Source organism: Onychomys torridus, chromosome 16 (assembly GCF_903995425.1).
Source record: "Onychomys torridus chromosome 16, mOncTor1.1, whole genome shotgun sequence".
NCBI classification, from domain to species: domain Eukaryota; kingdom Metazoa; phylum Chordata; class Mammalia; order Rodentia; family Cricetidae; genus Onychomys; species Onychomys torridus.
Genome location: NC_050458.1, coordinates 48,503,234 through 48,524,910, shown reverse-complemented (window position 1 = coordinate 48,524,910; position 21,677 = coordinate 48,503,234). Strand labels below are relative to the sequence as shown.

At 49.5% G+C, this 21,677-nt stretch overlaps 1 protein-coding gene across 1 annotated transcript in view; it reads left to right on the top strand.

Annotated features, from left to right (window-relative positions):
* Positions 1-21,677, top strand: part of LOC118596722 (signal peptide, CUB and EGF-like domain-containing protein 1) — a 30,969-nt gene that overhangs the window by 3,691 nt on the left and 5,601 nt on the right. The window contains exon 3 of the mRNA XM_036207603.1: positions 18,823-18,951. Coding sequence (XP_036063496.1) covers positions 18,823-18,951 — 129 coding nt within the window. The remainder of the gene's footprint in view (positions 1-18,822; positions 18,952-21,677) is intronic.

The following is a 21,677-nucleotide window of genomic DNA, read 5'->3' as shown; positions in this document are numbered from 1 at the left end:
AGAGTGGTTCAGTTTGGCTCTCCTCTTTCTAGCCCCAGATCTTAGCCAGAGCCTGTGCTTCAAGCCATCCATCCGTCTGTCTAGCCTCTCCTCACTGCATCTGGGGTTCTGGGTTGATGGTTCAGAAGTAGGAACCCATTCCCCAGAGCAGGCAGGGTGGTGCATGCCTGAAATCCCAGCACTCCAGAGGCAGAGACAGGTGGATCTCTGAGTTTGAGGCCAGCTGGGTCTACGAAAGTGAGTTCCAGGACTATATAGAGTAACCTTGTCTCTAGATAGATAGATGATAGATGATAGATAGATAGATGATTGATAGATAGATAGATAGACAGACAGACAGACAGACAGACAGATAGATAGATAGATAGACAGATAGAGATGTCAGATGGATGGATGGATGGATAGATAGAGAGATAGAGAGATAAATGGATGGATGGATAGATAGATAGATAGATAGATAGATAGATAGATAGATAGATAGATAGATAGATAGATAGATAGATAGATAGATAAAATAGAAAGAGTTCAAGGCAAGTGGATCTATAGGCTGAGGCCATCTTGGGCTACACAGTAGGTTTGAGACTAGCCTAGGCTAGATCATTACATCTCCCTCACAGAGCAAAATGAAGCCTCTCTGATCCTGGGAGCCAGGAGTCAGAGCCAGGTGGGATATGGTCCCATAAAGATCTCATGGTCATTTTAACTCCATCCGAGTTGGGCAGAGCTTGGGTATTGAGTTCTAAAAGTTATTATCCCTGAACCATGCCCCCGCCCCAAGATCCAGACCTTCCCATCCGCCCTCAATGGACAGAGGAAGATCAGCTGAGGCAGGTATTGGCAGCAGGGTTTCCAAAGTTTTACAGCCACCAAGACAGGACTAAAACCCAGTTTCTGGTCCTTTGTCTTGGCCCTAACACCAGCTCACTTTTCAGTGTGGGGTTGCATTGGGAAATCATTGAGAGACAACAGAATGAGATTCTCCCCTTTCCGACCAGTCTCTGCAGAGTCGGGCCTTCCAGTTGCCCAGCACCCCCAGGAATAGTGACATCACTGACCCATTGCTTTTACTCAGCTCCTACATCCTGAGGACTGAACAGGTGGCATCTCCTTAGGTCCTGTTTAGTGTCAGCACCTTGTTGGCTTGCTTGGGCCCCCAGGAGCTGCAGGGGGAAGCTAGTGTGACCCACAGACCTCTGGGAAGTGGCCAGGCAGCAGGTAGGGAGACAGCAGGTCACGTGCAAAAAGTTTGATGGGATGGTCTGGCCCGGCTGCTGCCAGGAACTGGAGGGTGTGTAACTCAGTGGCCCAGGTGGTACAGTGAGGGCATGCGTGTAATTTCTGACCCACTCCTTGTCCTTGAGACCCAATGTTCTAGCAAAGGAGGGCCATGATGGGCACAACCCTTCTGCTAGCTGAAGCCACTGAGCTGGCCTGTCCTTCTCACAGCTCAGCTCCTGCTTTCCTCTGCTCTCAGGGTCTCACCATCTTCTGCCTGGTTCCTCTGAAGCCCTTCAGAGCTCAGCTGAAACTCCCCATCCTGATGGAGTCCCAGGCTGAGACCCTGAACTCCTGACCCTCCTACTTCTGTCTCTGGGATGACGGATGATTACAGGTGTGAATCACCACTCCTGGTTGGTAGAGTGTTTAGGGCTCAAACTCGGGGTTCCCTATAGCTAGGTAATCACTCTGCAACTGAGCTATGTCCCAGCCCAAGAGCCAGACTCACGTTCCCAACCAGCTCGGCCACCCGGCTGTGTGGACCTTTTGCCCTCATCTGCTCTAGAAGGAAGTTTGAGTGCCCTGTGGGAATACACATGCACCCATCTGCATTAAGCACCCAATATGCTCCCAGAAGCCCCTTCACTGTTACTTTCCTGACTCTGGGTTCTAATTTCATGTCTTGCTCCCCAACCTTGTTTGCTGTTGGCTGGGTGTTGGGGACATCACTTTCAAGCCGTATACCTCCTGCTGGGCCCCCAGGAACTCAGGAGCACCTCACTTGCAAAGTCTATCATTCTGCTCCCGACTCCTGGGGCAGAGCCCAATGCTAGTCCATGTCCAACCAAGACTGGAGTTCAGATGAGCAATCTGCGAGACCCCAGTGAGTGGGAAGTGGGGAGCGTGGGAGTTGCTAGGAGGATCCTTGCTGTGGTGGTGCCATTTGACCCTGTGCCATGGCAGAAGAAAGCAAGGAAGAGCCTGGCCTCTGCAAGGAGCCTTGCTTGCATAACAGCCCGCCTCTGACAGGAGCAGAGTGATGTTTGCCCTCAGCAACCATAAGTGTCTTCTCTGGCTCTTTGGACCCAAACTGTTCCCCACTCACCCTGAAGACTGGGCGGACACAGTGCAGTGTGTGAAGCGTACCTGCCTTGGGACCTAGTTCCCAGTGTTCAACTTGCAGATGAGTGTGTTAATCACCACGCTGTGCTTCAGAGTAGCGGCAAGCTCCGGGGGGGGGGGGGGGGGGTTGTGCATGGTGAAGACCTTTCAGAGTGTCTCAGTGCCACATACCTTGGAGGTGACACTCATGGTACTGTGTCCCCGCCTTTCAGTTGGTGGTGCCCTAGGGGCTGAAGTTGTTTATCAGTGGCAATGTTAAGTCAGAGTGCATGCTGGCTAACCTGGGTTCTGAGGGCCTGGGTGGGGTCATCCTGCTTGCCTTGGGTGTCTCATTCCTAGAGACTCACACACAGGCATTGGATGGTGTCAGCACAGCCTGCTGGAACATTAACACAGGGGCCATCGGATCTTCTAAGATGGCTACCCCCAGAAGACTGTACACACATCTGGAGGGACTAACAGGTCATATTCAGGGTAGCCTGAGGGAGCTCAGAGACCACCCAGATGTTTATTTCCTGGTTTAGATGGTCCAGGGGCCATCTGAGAGAGAAGGGCCTTGCCAGGATTGGGATGGTGTGGTAGGCCCATTGCTGTGGTCACTGTTGTCTATCATGTTCGGAATGGTCCCTATTCAGCTGAGCAGTCATTAAAGAATAGATGTTAAGGCCGGGCGGTGGTGGTGCACGCCTTTAATCCCAGCACTGGAGAGGCAGAGCCAGGCAGAGCTCTGTGAGTTCGAGGCCAGCCTGGTCTACAGAGCAAGATCCAGGACAGGCACCAAAACTACACAGAGAAACCCTGTCTCAAAAAAAAAAAAAAAAAAAAAAAAAAGCTGTTGAGTCAGATCGCTGGGATTCATATCCCTCCTGTGTGTCTGGGCAAGTGACTGAACCTGTGTGTACAGTGAACATCATTCTAGCAGGTGCTTTGTAAGGCAAGGGTTAAGTGCGTTAAAGTATTTAAAGCATGAACGTGTAGACTGGCATGTAGAGGGTAATACACAAGCATTGGTGGCTTTTATGGTGGTAATGGTGGCAGGGCTAGCTGGTGATGATGAGGTGGTGTTTTTTATTTTTTATTTTTTATTTTTTATTTTTGCAATGCTGAGAACCAAACCCAGGGTTTTGTGCAAGCCACATGACAAACGCTGTGCTGTGAGCTACACCCTCGGCAGAGGGTGATGCTGTTGTTCGTAGTGACATTGATGATGCAGGTGATATTGATAATGGCGGGTATGGCGATGCTGATTTAGATGAAGGTATTGGTGACAGTAATGGAGGTGACGTTGGTGATGGTGGTGTTGATGTTAATGACGTTTGTGATTGTGATTTTGATGATGGCGGTCATGGGGATGGGATGAGGGTGATGTTGATGATGGCGATAGTGATTATAGTACTGATGGTGACCGTGGTGATGGATGAGGATGGCAGTGTCCATTTTTGTTCAATTATCTTCGCATCCTGCTGATGTATTTATACTGGCAGAGGGCTTGCTGTGGGCTGACAGGGTGACTCTGAGGTAAGGGACTTGCTGAGGACAAATGGGGCTGCTGCCTGGTACTGATAAGGTTCTGATGAGGCAGAAGGGTTTTCTCTGTGACTTGTGATCTGGTGGAAGTGAGCTTGTGGGTATAGAAAATTGGAAAAGGCATCGTAGGACCCCCAGGTGGCCCCTGAGCTTGACAGGTGACTGCTCCTGGTGGCCTTCTCTAGACCCACGCATGCCTCCATTTTAAGCCCTGCCATACTGCAGTGTATGTTCCTGGGCTCCTCCAGGACCTGTCTCAAGGCCTGCTTCTGTCACCTGTTAGATTTCCATCCCAGGAACCTAGCTGTGGAGGAGGGGTGCCCCCAGGGCCACCTCCTTCCAGAAACTTCTCCTGGTTCCCAAACAGGTGAGTTCCTACCTGCTGCCATCCCTCCTCAGAGCCTGTGCTTCTAGGTTGTGATGTCCTACACCAGTCCCCTGATGCTGGCCCAAAGCTGTTGTCGGAAGGCAGTTAGCCCAGGGAAGGTCAGGGAAGGCCTCCCCGAGCTTCACAGGCTCTGAAGACTTGCAGATGAGGAGACTGAGGCCTCTGACTGGTGTGGACCAGTGACAGAGTTTCGTCTGGGGAAAGTGGGTCCAGAGAGGTCAGTCTTCAGACAGGTTGATCCAGCTGAGAAGCAGCGGCGGCTGAGTCCAGCCATCAGCCACGGGGTCTCAACACTGAAGGTTGTGGGGAGAGGGTCCCCTGGCTGTGCATTGATGGAGGAGTTATGGGACCCTTTTCTCTGCAGCGGTTCCCTAGAGACAGGCCTCTGGCTGTGACCCACTAGAATCACATCATCCATGGGATAGATAGGAAGCCCTCCCCTTGGGCTCACCCCTGGTCTCTGCCCAAACACTTTGAGCTTCTGGTTTGGTTTTGTTTTTTTAATCCTTCCCTCCTTAGCTCCCCCCAGCTGCCTTTTTTTTTTTCCTTCCTCAATCTCCAGCTCCTTTCTACCCTGGGACCTTTGCACACTATGTCCCAGTCCCTCCCCTTATCTAAGCGGGTCCATCTGCATCTCATGGGGCCCTTCAGACACAGACCTTTTGGAGGCCGTGGGGGCCAGCCCTGCACCAGCGAGCCCCCCTGTTCTGCCAGAACAGCACACTGGGGCCAGGAGGGGGCAACTCATCCCCTTTAAACGCTTCAACTCATTTACCCTTAATCGCCTTGTTTTCATAGACATTTGCGAAGGAAAAGGACCAAATTATAGCTTGAATTGGGTCTTACTAATCTTAATTAAAAGCTCTCGTTTATAATCAGGACCAGGCCTGAAATGAGGAGCAAACCACCCTCAAGTGGCTTGTTTAAATAACCGAGACCTCCCCCACCCCCCCACCCCCCCCACCCCACCCCCACCCCCACCACCCCCCCGCTAAGGGCTGTTTAGTCTGGACCCACAGCACACATCCCCCTTCTATGTGTGCTTAATTTTTAGACCATTCATTCAAGCGGTTTATTCCTCTTGCAAGTTTCAACTCAGGCCCTTTTCAAAATGCTGTAATTAAAGCTCTTGGGGGAAATGAGATTTTTGTTTTGGCCACAGTATATTAAATATATTACTATTTTCCTTTTGGTGTGTGTGTGTGTGTGTGTGTGTGTGTAAAGAAAAAAAATGACAACCATCATAGATCGCAAAATTAGCATGTATGTAATGAATGTAAATAATCACTTCCTGGATTTTATGTCCCTGGGGTGTACTTGTCAATCACTAACATTAGGTAGATTACAGAGCATGTCATTAAAGGATTTTAACCAAACTCTTAATAACACACCCAATGATTCATTTAGTTTATCATTAAGGAAAAAAACTCTAAAACCAATTGGCCTTTGTAGCAAATAATGGCCAAGGTCTTATTAAGTCATTTCCATCATGATTATAGCATACTTTATTGAAACTCTAGGTAGATTTTTTTGCTTGGGGCAGGAGAGGCCAGGAAAGACTTATGTGTGGGGTGGGGGGGGGTTGGAGGGGTGTCCATCCAAGCAAGGGAGAATTCTTCCCCCCTTAAGTCTGAAAACCTGCAATTATGCACGTTAATGTGTATGCTGCCCAAGATGAAAGCTAGGGGATCCAGCCGGCCAGCGGGGACAGGAGGATTCTGGATGAGACTTCCAGCTCCCAGTTACTTATTCCCAGGTAGCAATTAAGTGGTGTTCTCATTTCTTTCCTGTTTCTCTGACAAAATACCCTGATGCAAAGCAGCACAGGGAGGAAAAGGCGGGTTTTAGCTGACAGTTCCAGGGCACAGTCCACCACTGTGGGGAAGTCAAGGCAGGAACTCAGCTAGTCAAGCCACGTCCACACTCAAGAACAGAGAGACAGACGCACCCCTGCTGCCTGCCTCCTTGGGGGATGAGCCAACCCTCTCATTTCAATTCAGGGCCCCAAACCAGGGAATGGTGCTACCCACAATGCACTGGGCCTTCTTCCCACATCCGTTCACATTTAGAACAAATCTCCAGACATGCCAGAGGTCACCTTGATTTAGACGATCCCTCATTGAGACTCTCTTCCAGGTGATTCTAGGTTGGGACAAGACAACAGTTAAAACTAACCAGCAGGAGTAGGGCAGGGGCTGGAGAGATAGCTCAGCGGTTAAGAGCGCTTGTTGCTCTGGTAGAGGACCCAGGTTCAATTCCCAGCATCCACATGGGTGACTCACAATCTTCTGTAACTCCATCTCCAGGGGATCCAACGCCCTCTTCTGGCCTCTGTAGGCAACAGTCACACATGCGGTACACATACATACATGCAAGCAAAACACTCAAGCACATAAATTAAATCTTAAAAAACAAACAAACAAAAACCTTAGGCAGCACAGGCAGGCTTGCTTGTGACTGGTCCCAGTCAATGGCAGTTTAAGTCACTTGGAGAATTGTTGGTGCCCATGACCAACTGAGCAGGGACAATGAAAACCTTGTGCACTTGGTTTCGTATTGGAGACAAGTTCACCTAAAATGTAGGATCTGGCCCCGGGGTGCCTAGAGTGTTAGCTGAGGGTCTTCTCACTGTCAGGCTTCGTGCTGGGCCCAGGTATGTTTCCTGGTCATGACCTCACTGACAAACAGGAAGCTGGAAAAAGACAAAATGAGTTAGAAAGCAGCAGCTAAATAGAGGCAGGACTCTGTGGAGGCGGAGAAGAGAAGGTGGATCTCTACCGCTGCCAGTAGAGGAAGAAAGGGGACGGGGCGTGGGTGTGAAAGGTGCTGGCAGTGGAGAGTGTTCTTGGAGGAGGTGTTGTCCAAGCCATGCCAGGAGGGTGGACCAGAAATAGGTCTCTCAGGTTGCCTCCCGCTCTGGGGCCAGTGTATGGAAGAAAGCTCAGAGGACTCCACCAATGCCTGAAACTCCGCAAGTGATGGGTTTTCCTCCAGCTGCCTCCCTTGACAACGGGAGCCGAGACACCTGCCTAGGAGCACGCACTTAAGTGGAAGTTGTAGTGGGGAGCCTGTCTCCCTCCAGGGCAGCAGTTCTCAACCTGTGGGTCTCGACCCCTTGGGGGGGGTCACCTATCAACTAGCCCACATATCAGATATTTACATTATGATTCATAACAGTAGCACGATTACAGTTATGAAGTAGCAGCGAAATAATTTTGTGCATGGGGGCTCACCACAACATGAGGAACTGTATTAAAGTTGTATTAAACCGTTATATTAAAGTTATTGACCGCACTAGGAAGGTTGAGAACCCACCGCTCTAAGGTGTGTTGAAGGCAGCCTCAGAGGCCTTGTGTTTGGGCTCTTCCCTTTAAAACTTTTTCCACCTGGCTTCCCCCCCCCGGGGCCTCCTGTCGTCGCCCCCCCCCGCCCCCCCAGGCAGCCCATCCTTCTCTGCTCTGCCTCCAGGCCCTCTCACCTCCCGTCCCCTCGGCTGCTTCTTATTACAGTGGCTGTATTTGTGTTTCCATTGGAGGAATGCTAACCAGAAAAAACCATTATTTCTAAGAAAATAAACTGTGGGCTTGTTGGCCTTTGAGCGCTACTGAAATGGATATCGGCCTTCCCCAAAGGCCTTGAGACAAAGAGTGCCGGGGGCTTGTGTATACGGGCAAGGTCAGGGGGTCCCAGAGGTTGTCCTGGCTGGGTCCTCCAGATGGAGCCAGGCTGCAGCCCTGGCAGGAATAGGGTTGTAGCAGCTGTGGTTGCCTGGGGCTTCAGACCTGAGCTCCCAACACCTGCCAGGGTGGCTCTTTCCCCATCCTTCCAGCACCTCCAAGATGCACCCTTCTCTCAGAGGACCCAGGCCTTCTTCCCAGGTCTCCCTTCCTTGGGAAGTGGTGTAGAGCTGTGAATGGACCCATGGAGAGCAGGGTTTCCAGCCTTGCGGGTCTCTCAGGCCCTAGCATACTGACTGCCAAATTCAGAGAAAGCCAGTGGCTCCCGGGCCCCTTGGACCTCACTATGAGAAGCTCCTCATTCAGGGAACTCCCCACCCGAGAGGTCACGAATTGCTGTTGGGCCTTCTCACTGCTGGTCCCACTGGCAGACCTGGACCTCACTTGGGTCCTGTTACTTCCTCCCTGAAGCCAGGCTGGCAGCTCCCTGGGTCCAGGCTGAGGCTAAGCATAGTCACAGAAGGAAAAGCAGGCAAGTGTCCAAATCCCCAGTGGATACCATGGCCATGAAGCTCTGGTCCACTGAGACATGAGACTGCCCTTGGATGCCCAGATTAAGGGCACCTCCAAAGCTAGCCTGCTTGTGTTGGGGTTTTGGCTTTGCAGGACTTGCCCTGTGAATAGAAAGGTGAAAATGATCTTTCCTACCTGGGCCACAGTGAAGATTTCCCCAGTTGCCAGGAAGGGTCTCCTCTGTTACTGCTCTTATTTGGGGCGGGCAGGGAGTTATTAACGCCTTCCAGGGATCTGGAAGAAAGAAAGCCCATCCACATAGGTCTGCTCAACTCAGCCCCAGTCAGCTGCCTGTCTGCAGAAGACTGAGCTGGGAGTCCTGGGCCTAAGCTGCCATCAGCTCAGGCTTGCTGATGAGCTCGATGTCCACGACTCTCTCGGGACCCTCAGTTGCACCTCTGTGCAAACCGTAGAATGCGGACTAGCTCTCTGACTCTGAGCTGGGACTTCAGTGCTAGCACCTGTGTGCCTTCTGATGCTATGGGGGCTGGCTTTGGAGCCCTGAAGAGTCCTACATTTCAGAGTCTGCATCCCTGCATCCCTGCCCCCCACCTCCCACCCCCTGTCTTGGCAAAGAAAAGAGAGAACGGTTGATAACTACTGGGATCCAGTTTGTAAGAAGCAAGAGAGAGCACAGGGCTGGCTGAGCCCCAGGCCTTCTTCACTACCAACCCCAGACACTTCCAGGGCTCAGTTTCCAGCAGCTAGTGTTTCATGAGGTCTTGAGGCCAGAACTTAGAGAAAAGCCCCAAGGAAGGGTTTAGGGTATTGTCGAGGGAGAATTGCTGTGATTCGCTCATCCTTTTCCCAGTGGCTTGGTAGAGACACCCCTCTGATCTTGGAAGAATACACCCCACCACGAACGAACCCAGGCTGAGCAGGTGGCATGGGGGCTGGTTCAAAGTGAGCACCCCTGAGCCAGACGTAGTGGTGCACACCTGAAATGCCAGTGCCTGGGAGGTGGAGGAAGAGGAAAGTTGGAGGCCAGCCTGGGCTACATAGTAGAAACCTGTCTAAAAATCCACAGTACACAGAAAGCGACCATCCCCGTGGTCCTCCTGCATCCAGGCAGAAGCCAAAAGGCCAGCTCACACGGTGGATAAGGGCAGAGATAACACTGGCTTCTCTTCAATTAAAAAATGAGTATTATTGCCTGGTTCTATGATGTGTGGGGGGGACTCATGCCACCGTGTGCTGTGGAGGACGGAGACACAATGGAGTCTGCTCTCTCCTCTCAGTTTTCTGTGGGTTCTGGGAAATCGTGAGCTATCTATCTCGCCAGCCCTTTCTCTTTGTTTCCAAAACCGCTTGGTTGAGATAGTTTGCATACCACGCAGTTGAACCACGTCAAGTCTACAAGCCAATGCCTTTCAGTGAATCCACAGGTGTTCATCATCACAATCGGTCTAGAAACTCCCTATTTCTTAGCCACTACCCCCACCCCCGGATTTGCAGCCCCTGTAATCACTGGTCACCACTGGTATACATGCTGTCTCTAGGCTGGCCTGTTCAGGAGATGCTTTGCGAATAGGATCACATAGTATGTGACTTTTTTGTGACGAACAGTGGTTTTTTTTTTTGGAAGTCAGGCAGCCTGGCTCAGTTCCTGGTTCTGTTGACTTTGGTAGTCTTCATTTTCTTTGACCTAAAGTTAAGATGTTGGCACCCATCTCTTGGAGCTGTGCTATGTGCAGGGCCCACGTACTGCCCTGCTCTGTTCCATGCATCGAAAGGGCCAGTCAGTGGAATCGACAGCCAGGTTGCTTGTTCATTCGCTCAGCATTCAGCCAATGTTCATGTCATACACTCTGCCAGCTTCTGGTGCTCCGAATGAACAAGTTACAAGTCCCCATGGACTGGCAGCTTCCATTCTCACAGTAATGTTGGTGTCTATAGGTGGGGGAGCTGGGGGGGCCCCAGTGTAGGAGGAGGGGGTAAGCTTCAGAGGGGCAGGCTAAGCTTCAGAGGCAGCAAGACACCAAATCCCAAGCCAGGGTGATTAGGAGCCTGGGCTGTGGAAGGTGCTCCAGGCACAGAGAGCTGCAGAAGCATACTTAATGATGGCCAGAAGCCAGGCACTGGAAGAGGTCACAAAGTAGCCATAACCCCATGGTTATCTCAGGTCTCAGAGTGGGGTAGGGAGACCTTCACTCCCTCTGGCTGAGCCGTGGACATTGTACACAGTTAGGAATGAGAAAGTATATAGATGGGTGTTGGTTTTGCGTGACCTTTGACCTCTCCTGTAATTAACTGCTGGGCCCACTTCTGGCATTGTCTCTGCAGAAGAGAAACCTGATCGATGGATGCCAGGGGTCCTCAGAGAGCTGGTCTCATTACTCAGTCATTACAGACCTGGAGCTTAACCCCACACCGCCGGAGACAGGGGGACTTAATCCTTCCTGCGAGGCAGAAACTACCTTCCCGAGAGCGTAATTAGCCAACAAACTGGATTAAGATTTATTCATCAATAAGGACTCAACTTCCTAAGCCATACATCTCTCCTAGAATGGACGTCTATCTTAAGAGTGCTTGGTTTCCCTAAAGCCACAGACAAAGGAGAGACAGGCTAGTGCCCAGTCGGGGACAGTTGCTTTGTTAGAACATTGGAGCTTCCCTTCCGGGAGGAATGTCTAGAAAAATGCCAATCAGGGGCATGTGAGAACTTATCATTAATGGCCTCTGGGAGTGAAAGTGTGGTTGTTTTCAAAGACCTCCTTTTTAAGGTCTTTCATCAGCCTTGATTTAAAACGGGGGGGGGGGGGGGACTATCCTAAAACAGTATTAAAATGAGAAGGCACTCAGATTCATTGGTAAAGAACCTTCAAGAACCTGGATACCACAGAATAAATATATATTTTATAAGGCAGTGAGAATCAATTTTGAATTAAATGGAGAAAAAAATCCATCCCCTTTGGGGTCCACCCCATTGCTGCCTACACAAGAGCATGGCTGTGGGATGATGTTTGCGCTGACATTTTAATGTAGGGAAAGCAGGACCACGTAACCTTCGAAAACTCCCATAATGCACAGTTCCTGTGTTGTCGCTCTGTTGGATGTTGAAAGCAATCTTCTGCTAGGAATTAAGTTTTCATGAGAAGGGGTGAGATGGTTCAAAGAGTGGGTGTGACTGCTGCCAAGCCTGAGGACCTGAGTTTAATTCCCGAGACTGACATGATAGAAGGAAAACACAAACTCCTTCAGGTTGTCCTCTGACGTACACACACACACACACACACACACACACACACACACACACACAAATGTAATTTAAAATTTTTATCACACACAAAAATAAAGAGATAAACATAATAAAATTTTAGTCATTAATTTTTTTATTAAAAAAATCTAAGCTGAAGGAAGAGCAGAGATGGACAGTGAGCTGATGTACAAATATATGTACCTACAGGTGTGCCATTTACATGTACCTACAGGGGCACATGCATACACACCCTAGAAAGACACCAGCCATGGGGTTAGGATCCACCCAAACCCAGTGTGATCACTTCTAAGCTTGAAAAACATATGTAAGAAAAACACACACACACACACACACACAAAAACCAAAAAAAAAAAACTGTTTTTAAAGCAGGTCACAGCCTCAGGCATTGAGAGGTAAGACCCAGACGAATCTTCAACCCACAGCAATACTTTGAGAAAAACCATCCTAGCCAGGCAGTGGTGGTGCACACCTTTAATCCCAGCACTTGGGAGGCAGAGGCAGGAGGATCTCTGTGAGTTCAAGGCCAGCCTGATCTATAGAGCAAGTTCTAGGACAGCCAGGACAACATAGTGAGAACCTGTCTCAAGAGAGAGAGAGAGAGAGGAATGGAAGGAGGGAGAGGAAGGAAGAAAAAAAAGAGGAAAAGCATCCTGAGTCCCTCTGGCCCTGCATCCCCCTTTCCTGGGCCTCTGCAGACCCACCTGCCTGTCCCCTGCCTGTCCTTGCTCTGGCTCCAGCAGTTGTTTTTTGTTTTTGTTTTTGTTTTGTTTTGGATCGAGCTGTACTGGCTGGTTTTGTGTGTCAACTTGACACAAGCTAGAGTCATCAGAGAGGAAGGAGCCTCACCCGAGGAAATGTCTCCACAGAATTCAGCTGTAAGGCATCTTCTCAATCAGTGATCAATGGGGGAGGGCCCAGCCCATGGTGGGTGGTACCACTCTGGGCTGGTGATCCTGTGCAAGTTGAGCAAGCCAGGGGGAGCAAGCCAGTAAGCAGCACCCCTCCATATCTTCCGCATCAGCTTCTGCCTCCAGGGTCTTGCCCTGTTGGAGTTCCTTCCTTCCTTCCTTCCTTCCTTCCTTCCTTCCTTCCTTCCTTCCTTCCTTCCTTCCTTCAATATAAATAGCAATATGGAAGTGTAAGCCAAATAAAAGTGAGACCTTTCCTCCCCAAGCTGCTTTTTGGTTATGGTATTTTGTCACAGGGATAGAAACCCTAAGACACAGATCTTACTATTTTGGCCTTGCTGGCCTAGAACTATCTTTGTAGACCAGGCTGGCCTCGAACTCACAGAGATCCACCTGGCTCTGCCTCCCAAGTGCTGGGAACAAAGGCGCGTGCCACCACTGCTCAGCTCTCCGTAAGCTCTTAAAGCTGGGGCTGGTGGCTCCTGGGTGTGGTTTGTACTGAGTCCACGTGCTTATGCAGGGATCTTTCTTGGTTGCCTAGTGCTTCTCTCACAAGGAGGAGGCTGATATGGTTTTGTTTTGAAGCAAAGTCTTGCTGTGTAGACCAGAGTGGTTTCAAAGTCATAATCCTCCTGCTTCAGACTCTGGAATGGTGAGATTCCATGCTACTTTACCTGACTTCATGAAATGATCATAAAAAATAAAATCTTAAGGTATCATTAAGAAGTCAGAGGTTTGCACTGTGAGCCAATGTCCTTCCTCCCGGGTACTGGAGACCGTGCAGACCAGTGCAGGAGCATGCAGGAGCATGCCAGGCCTGGGAGAGGAGAGGATCATTATCAAAGATGCTCAAGAGTGGGAGGGGCCCAGGGAGGAGGGCAGCAAAGCTCCTTCACTCTTCAGCACACTGGTATCTGTTATGACCATCTCTATGGAGAGTCAATGGGAGGAAGTTTCTAGACATCATTTCAGTGACTGCTCAACTATCACTTTATTACATCTTACAGTGTGGTGCTTAAACTATTTCTCATCCCGGTAGTAAAAATGTTCCTCTTAATCAAAACGAGACACAGCAACAGGCAGAGATTGAAATTAGGCCAAACCCATTGAGTGAATTATCCCCAATCAGGAGAAGGGGTGCCCCTTGTTTGGAGACCTGTGGATGCTCAGATCTCACCACCACTGAACAGCTGGTTTAACTGTAAGTTATAGACATGTTGGCCCTGTAATAGATTGTGTTTCTCTCTCTGATGGCATCTAGGCAGCTCAGTTGTGTTTATAGCCCCCCTTTTGCAATTGTGCTGAGATTGCCAACTGTATCACTGAACAGTGTCGCCAACCCATCTCATTTGTTTCTGTCTGTCTTAAACCTGTATTTCTGAAAATCATATTGCGTTGGTTTTTAAGCTGCTTGAAGGAAATGAGTGAATGAGTGAAGAGAATCTTGGCTAGATAGATGGGTAAATGTTCATACATTGGACATAAAGAGGAATGGGTAGGTGGGGTGTGCATGTGCATTTGGAGGGTGAGTGTTTACATTGATGAATCCATGGGTAGATGGACATATGAGGAAACAGATCTGTGGATGCATGGTCTTTTAATTAAAGGGAGGACTGTGTATGGCTGAATATGTTGATGGACAGGTGGATGAAAGGATAAATATTTGAATAGGGGTGAATACTTGTCTGGATAAATGGATAGGTACATAGGTGACTGGTGAATGAAGAGATGATCAACCAAGTTGTGTATTAAGTATGTTTTAGCATAAATGGATAAATGGGTGGGAATTTGAGTCGTTATGCCATAGAGTGCATAGACAGATTGATAGCAGGAAGGAGGTGGGTTTTGGCTGAATGGATATATGGCTGACTGGCTAATGGTTGATCAGGTGGAAAGGCATGCACACGTGTGTGGATGTAGGATGGACAGGTGGAAGGGCAGAGGAGTGAACAGCACTTGGATGCCTAGGTAACACTTCCCCAGGACACAGTAGAAATATGCTAAGGATGAAATGCTTGTCTGGACCATTTTCCCCATGGTTGGCCTGTGCTAGAGAGCGTGACTTAGGAGAAAGGGTGCGGGCTTTGTAGACTGAGTTCCGACCCTTGTCCTGTCACCTACTATGTAACGTTGAGCCGCTCCCTAACCTCTGCGCTTTAGTTGGATCAGCTGTAAAAAGCAGCTTTCCAGGGGGCTGCAGTGAGGACTGGAAGGGCCTGTGCTTCAGGAGGAGGGCTGACTTACTGCCCTTCGAGGTGCATCACGAGAGAGATTATTTTACACAAACACTTACTGCCCTTTGAGGTACATCATGACAGATTATTTTACACAAACACGACACAGAAGTCTACCCCCCTCGCCCCCCCAGTCCCCCCCAACAGCAGTTGCAAGTGACGCAGGCTGCCAGGATCAGGTCAGTCTCCAGCTTGATGGAGGGAAGCAAAGCGGGAAGGGAGTGCTTGGGGGCTGCTGGGTCATTTGGTGAGAGGTGATGCTTATGCCGGCAGGTAGTGGAAGGAAGCCTGTTACCATGGTAAAGATGTAGAAAAAGCACACTTAGGTGTACCAGGCTTTCTTTTCTTTTGGGCCACCAACCAGCTCCCAAATCATGACATGGAGACTTATTAGTTTTAAATGCTCGGCCTAGCTTAGGCTTGTTTCTGGCTAGCTCTCTTAACTTAACCTATTTCTCTTGATCTGCCTTTTGCCTTGGGGCTTTTTACCTTCATTCCTTTCTGCGCATCTTATTCTCACTGCTTCTGTGTGTGGCTGGTGCTGGCTGCTTGGCTTCTTACCCCCTTCATTCCCTCCTCCTCCTCTTTTGTTCTTCCTGAGCCTAGAGTTCTCCTCCTACTTATTCTCTGCCTGCCAGTCCTGCCTTTCCTCTCCTGCCTAGCTATTGGCTGTTCAGCTCTTTATTAGACCAATCAGGTGTCTAATAAATTAGGCAGGCAAGGTGAAACACATGCAACACATCTTTTCATAATTAAACAAATGCAGCAGAAACAAATGTAACACACTTTTACATAGTTAAACATTCTACAATGCAGGTTTTTTTTAAAAAAAAAAAAAAAAAAAAAGCCAGGCCGGGCGGTGGTGATGCACGCCTGTAATCCCAGCACTTGGGAGGCAGAGGCAGGTGGGTCTCTATGAGTTCTAGGCCAGCCTGGTCTACAAAGTGAGTTCCAGGACAGCCTCCAAAGCTACAGAGAAACCCTGTCTCGAAAAACAAAACAAACCAAACCAAAAGACAAACCAAAAAAAAAAGCCAGGTGGACCTGTGCCTGTGACTCCGGCACTTAAGGGTAATGTTGAGGGAACATGGTGGTGGGGTGTGTGGAGCTGGCTAGGGAGCCAGCCTAGCTGCCCAAATCAGTGAGCTCTGGGTTCACTAAGAGACTCTGTCTCAAAAAATAAAATGAAGAACAATAGAAAAAGACAGTGAATATTGACCTCTTTTCTCATGAGCTCACTCACACACATATATACACCTGCATAGACACGTTCATGCAACACACACACACACACAGTAAAAAGGAAAGGCCACTATTAGCATCTGAGATATAGAAGGAAAACAATATGGCCTGTGGTGGGGAACTCCAGAACTGTGCAGCTTGGTGAATTAAAGCTGGGTTGCATTGTCTTAGGAGTGTAGGTCCAAGACCTAGGAGATATGTTTAGCATGATGTGTGCAGGGTCAGAGCTTCAAGCAGAATCTGAAAGCAGAGCCTTAACACCTGCTCCCTTTCCATAAATCTAAAATCTGACATCTTGCTTTTAATGTTATTTAGACTACTCAGTATATTTAAAGATGATTTAGAGATGTTGGAGACTCATTTCTGCTCCCCAGCTGGCAAAGGTGAGGCAGAGCGTCATGACTCTGAGACCTTTGGGGACCCCTATCTTGTCCTTCTGGCTGGCTGGCTGGGTACCAGGATGGGCTTGTGTAATACGCTCTTTTCACGGGTTATTGCCTTTGCTCTTTGGGGAATCTGTGCTATGCTTAATCACTCCCTAGACGAATCAGGAGTGAGGGAGAGAGCTCCTGGATTTCTAGACTAGTATCCCTACACTAAACATCAAATGGCTATGCCATAGTTCCCCTGTGCCCCAGCTGGTGAGAGCATGGGTCTCCTGGGTTTCCCTGCCACACTCCAGGCTTGGGGTCAGTCTTCCTACCTTCTACTAGAACTCCTGACAGACAAGGGAAGAAACGCTTCTTCTGTGTCCCGAGAATCACTCTCAGTTCAGCTCTGACATGCTCCCTCTCTATAAAGGTAGTCCTAGAGTGTCCATGAAGGCTGAGCTCTGTAAGTGGGAGGCATTGAGCCCGGGAAGTATTTGGAAGTGGGGTGACCACTTCCTAGCAGAAGCATCAGGGCCCCAGACCACAGCTGGTAGGGTCATTCTGTGTCTGGAAGCCATCCCTGAGAGGTCAAGGCTAGGCTTAGGTTCCCTGGGGATCCAGAGTCAGGTTTCACTACTTAGAATCCCACTTGCATCCCTTGTAGGTGTGTGGCCTTTGGCAAGGTTTTAGCCTCCCTCCGGATTCAAGGTTCCTTCAATGCACCGTGCAGGCAGACTAGGACTGAGTCCCTGTCTCAGTCAGAGTTACTTTTGCTATGAGGAAACACCACTACCCAAAGCAAGTTGGGGAGGGAACACTTCCACAATGTAGTCCATCGCTGAAGGAAATCAGGACGGGAATTCAAACAGGCTGGGAACTTGGAGATAGGAGCTGCTGCAGAGGCCATGGAGGGGAGCTGTTTAATGGCTTGCTCCACAAGGGTTATGGAGCAAACTTAATGGGTTGCTCAACCCACTTTCTTACAGAGCCCAGGACCACCAGCCCAGAAATTGCATCACCCACAATGGGATAATTAGTGATTGGGTCAATCACTAATTGAGAAAATGCCCTACAGCTCGATACTATGGAGGCATTTTCTCAATTGAGGTTCCCTCCTCTCAGATAATTTCAGCTTGTGTCCAGTTGACATAAAACTACCTACCACAGTCCCTGTGAGGACTTTAGAGATAATGGCATACAGTCTGGCCAACCCCTTGGGCGTAGAAGCAGCTCATTGAATGTTAACTAGACACGTTCTTCTTCTTCTTTCTGGAACCCCAGAGCTGATAGCCCTTTGACCCCTGCTGGGAAATGTTGAGCAAAGACTTAAAACAGCAGAAAGAGTGACCTTTACTAAAGCTATTGACCATTGTTTACGAGACAGAAGTCTTTGTTATAACAAGGAAGCCCGAGCAGCTGAAGGCCAGGCCTCGGGCCACAGGGAATGGCAGCTACTGGGGAGGGGGGTGGGGTGGGGGGTCAGTGGACATTCTTTCATTCCAGAGATGACACTTTTTGGTGATGTGCAGAGTTTATTTTACTTGGTCTTCTTGCTTCAAAGGAGCCAGTTTTCATGGATGTAGAAGCATCCCATATGTTGGCAGTGTTGGCAGGCTTTAGAAGGATCCAGAGCCAGGCTTGACACTTACCTGCTTCACTGTGGCAACAATCGGAAGCCCCTGCTCCCCCCACACACACATCACAATATGACTCTTTTCTAAAAACTGGTGGTCAGCCTTGTTGCTGAGCCAAGATCTTTTCAAATAACTCTTCCGTCCCTCCCAGTAAACTTTATTGAGTTTCTGTTGAGTTATCCCCTGTTCCAGTTTCCTTTCTGGTGTTGTGAATTAAAGAGAAGAAAAATTACCCTGACAGAAAGCAGCTTGAGGGGAAAGGGGTGTTATTCCTGCTTACAACTCCAGGATGTGGTCCATCATCATGGGGAAGTCAGGGCAGGAACTTCAAGCATCTAATCACACGACACCCACAGACAAGAGCAGAGAGAAATGAGTGCACAATGCTTGCTCGCTTGCTTGCTTGTGCTCTGCTTGATTTCTCTGTCCATCCAGCTCAGAACCTCCTGCCTAGGGAATGATGCTGCCCACACTGGGCTGGGTCTTCCCATATCAAACTTCCTTAAGACAATGCCCCACAGACATGCCCACAAGTGAGACCAATGCAGACAATCCCTCATCGAGACTCTCTTCCCAGGCCATTCCAGGTTGTCTGAAGTTGAAAAAGCTGTCACATCCCCCAAATAAGTCATATCGTAGCATCTCGCAACAGCGGGAGAGGGAACCCAGGCTCTTGTTCTGATACTTCTCGTGTCTCTGCCTTTGCAGACATCGACGAGTGTGAGAATGACTACTACAATGGGGGCTGCGTCCATGACTGCATCAACATCCCCGGGAACTACAGGTGCACCTGCTTTGATGGATTCATGCTGGCTCATGATGGACACAACTGCCTGGGTGAGTGGAGAGGCTGAGCCTTACCTCTGATCACGGCCTTCCTGTTTCTCTCTTCTAGCACGCGGAGTTGGGGGCTGTGCAAAGATGCACCTTCCTCTGGCTCCTTGAAGTAGTTTGCCAAGTTGCCATAACAAAAATACCACACACCATGTGGTTCGATGGCAGAAATCTTCTTCCTTGATGTTCTAGAGGCTGGGGGACCAAGATCAGGCACAAATGGCTGTCTTCTTGCGTATGTCAGTGCATGCACTTTGTGCATGCATATGTCTGGTGGGATCTCTCTGGGTCCTAATTGCTTCTTCTTTTAAGGACATCTGGGCCAGTGAGGTGGCTCAGTGGGTGTATTAGGTACCTTTCTGTTGCTGTGGTAAGACACCAGGCCCAAGGCAGCTTATGGAAAAGTTTGCTTGGCTTATGGTTCCAGATGAATAAAAGTGCATCATAGAGGGGAGGTATGGCAGCTGGCAGCAGGCATTGGAGCATGGAAGCAGGAGCAGGAAGCTGAGAGATCACATCTTCAACTGCAAACACCAAGTAGACAGAGCAAACTGGAAGGGGGCTGGGAGATGGCTTAGAGGTTAAGTGCACTGACTGCTCTTCCAGAGGTCCTGAGTTCAATTCCCAGCAACCACATGGTGGCTCACAACCATCTATAATGAGATCTGGTGCCCTCTTCCTGGTAGAACACCATATACGTAACAAATAAATAAACACTGTTTAAAAAAAAAAAAGAAATCCAAAATTGAGGCAGGGCTGTTTCTATCTGAGGGCTGGGGGTAAACTTATTTCCAAGGCCTTTCTTCTGGCCTATGGTCACTCAAGAATCCTTAAGCTCGTAAGCAGTGCTTCCCCATGTCTTCACATCATCTTAGCTCCATAGACATTCTCAGGGTCCGGATTCCCTTCCTCATAAGGACATCAGTCATATTGGATGAGGGCCCACCATGGCTACCTCATCTCATCCTGATCATGTGCTGTGATGGTTATAATCGTCATCTTGGCTGGATTCCGATTCACCATGGAAACACCTCTGAGTATGTCTGCAAGGGATATTCTAGATTAGGTTCACTAAGGTGGGACAACCCACACTAAATGTAGGGGCCACCACTAAATGTGGGGTCCCAGACTTCATAAAAAAGGAGAAAGCGAGCTGGTCGGGGGCTTTTGTCTTTGCTTCCTGGCCGTAGATGCATTGTGTCCAGCTGTTTCCTCAAAACCCCTGCTGTCACAACCTCCCACCATGACGGATTGGGTTCTTTTTAGCTCTCTCCCTTAAGTTGCTGGAGATCTCAGAAACCAGAAAATTAACTGATATAACTACAAAGACCATATTCCTCCAGAGGCCACATTCACAGCTCTGGAACTAAGGCTTCAGAATCTTCTGAGGGGACATGGAGGTTCCCAGCCTGTAAGCCAAGGGACACCACTAGTGGACCACACAGTGCTCTCAGAACAGACTTGCCTGGTCCCAGACCTTTTCTTCCATCAGCTGCAGAAGCAGAGCCGCTGGATCCAGGAGGGTGTGTGTGTGTGATTGACAGGAACATGGTTGCAAGCAGGTCATGGGCCTGTCGGGGTCTCTGTCCCTGGTCAATGAAAGAAGGCTGTCAGAGCTGTTAGTATTGTCATGGTCTCTGAGATGCCTTTACTCCAGGTCAGTGTGCCTTTATGTCACCAGGCTGAGTGTAAGGATGAAGTGATAGTATAAAGCCGAGGGGCCTGTACCGAGTACAGGCTAAATGGTCAACTAGCCAGTGCCCGCCATCTTTCTGCCTTTGCCATCAGAATCCAGAGAGGGCCTGGGCAGAAAACATTTTCTTCCCCGTTTCCCTAAGCATTCCTTCAGAATCACTGCCACAGATGCATCTGAAGGGTTAAAAGATCACCGGGATTTTCTAGCCTTGCATACAGGAATTTTTGCCAGAGCCGAGCAGACCCTCGGGGTGCCAGCTGGCTTGTCAGCACTGGGTAGAGGGGTTCAATACCCCAAGCGCTTGGGCCTCCCCTTCCGTGCGGCATGTCAGTCAGAGCTGCTGTCTGGTTTTGTTTAATGTGTGTTGGGGCTCAGATGAGCTCATTATGGGAAACAGATCTGTGAACATGTAATTACACCCCAAATAAGTGCCAAAACAGAGGTCTGGACAAGGGTTAGTAAAGACCAGAAGGGCCTGTGAAAAGCTACCCCTGGCTGGGTGAGCATGGGGGTGAAAGCCGGATTGCCAGAGCTTCAGAGAGGAAGCTCTCAGCGGGCTATGGGAGGGGGAAGGCATTTGGAGGTCTGGGCACAGTGTGTGTAAGGGCCACAGGCAGCTCCTCAAGGCTGGGCTGGGGGACTGCAGAGCCCGGCAGGGGCTTTGACTAGGGACCACCCAGCTTTTACAGTGCCACACCCAGGTAGAGCGTTGTGTTGTAGCTGACCCCCTCACCAGGTGCCTGTGCTGCTTCCTCCGGCTGCCTGCAGCAAATATGTCTCCGTAATTGAGTTGTCAGTGAAGGCTCAGCTCACCACTGTCCCTAGGGATAGCCTGTTAGAAGCAAAGAGTGTCACTTCTGGCCAAGGGAGCAGGCCTGGATGCTGCTGGTCTGACACTTAAGTCTTGGCTCTCCAGTTCCGAGCTGTTTAGTATTGGGTTAATATCTTCAATTCTCTGTGCCTCTGTTTCCTACCTACAGTATGGGATGTGTAATCCCTGTCTTAGAGGGTGAGGGTGAGGCTTTGGGGAAAT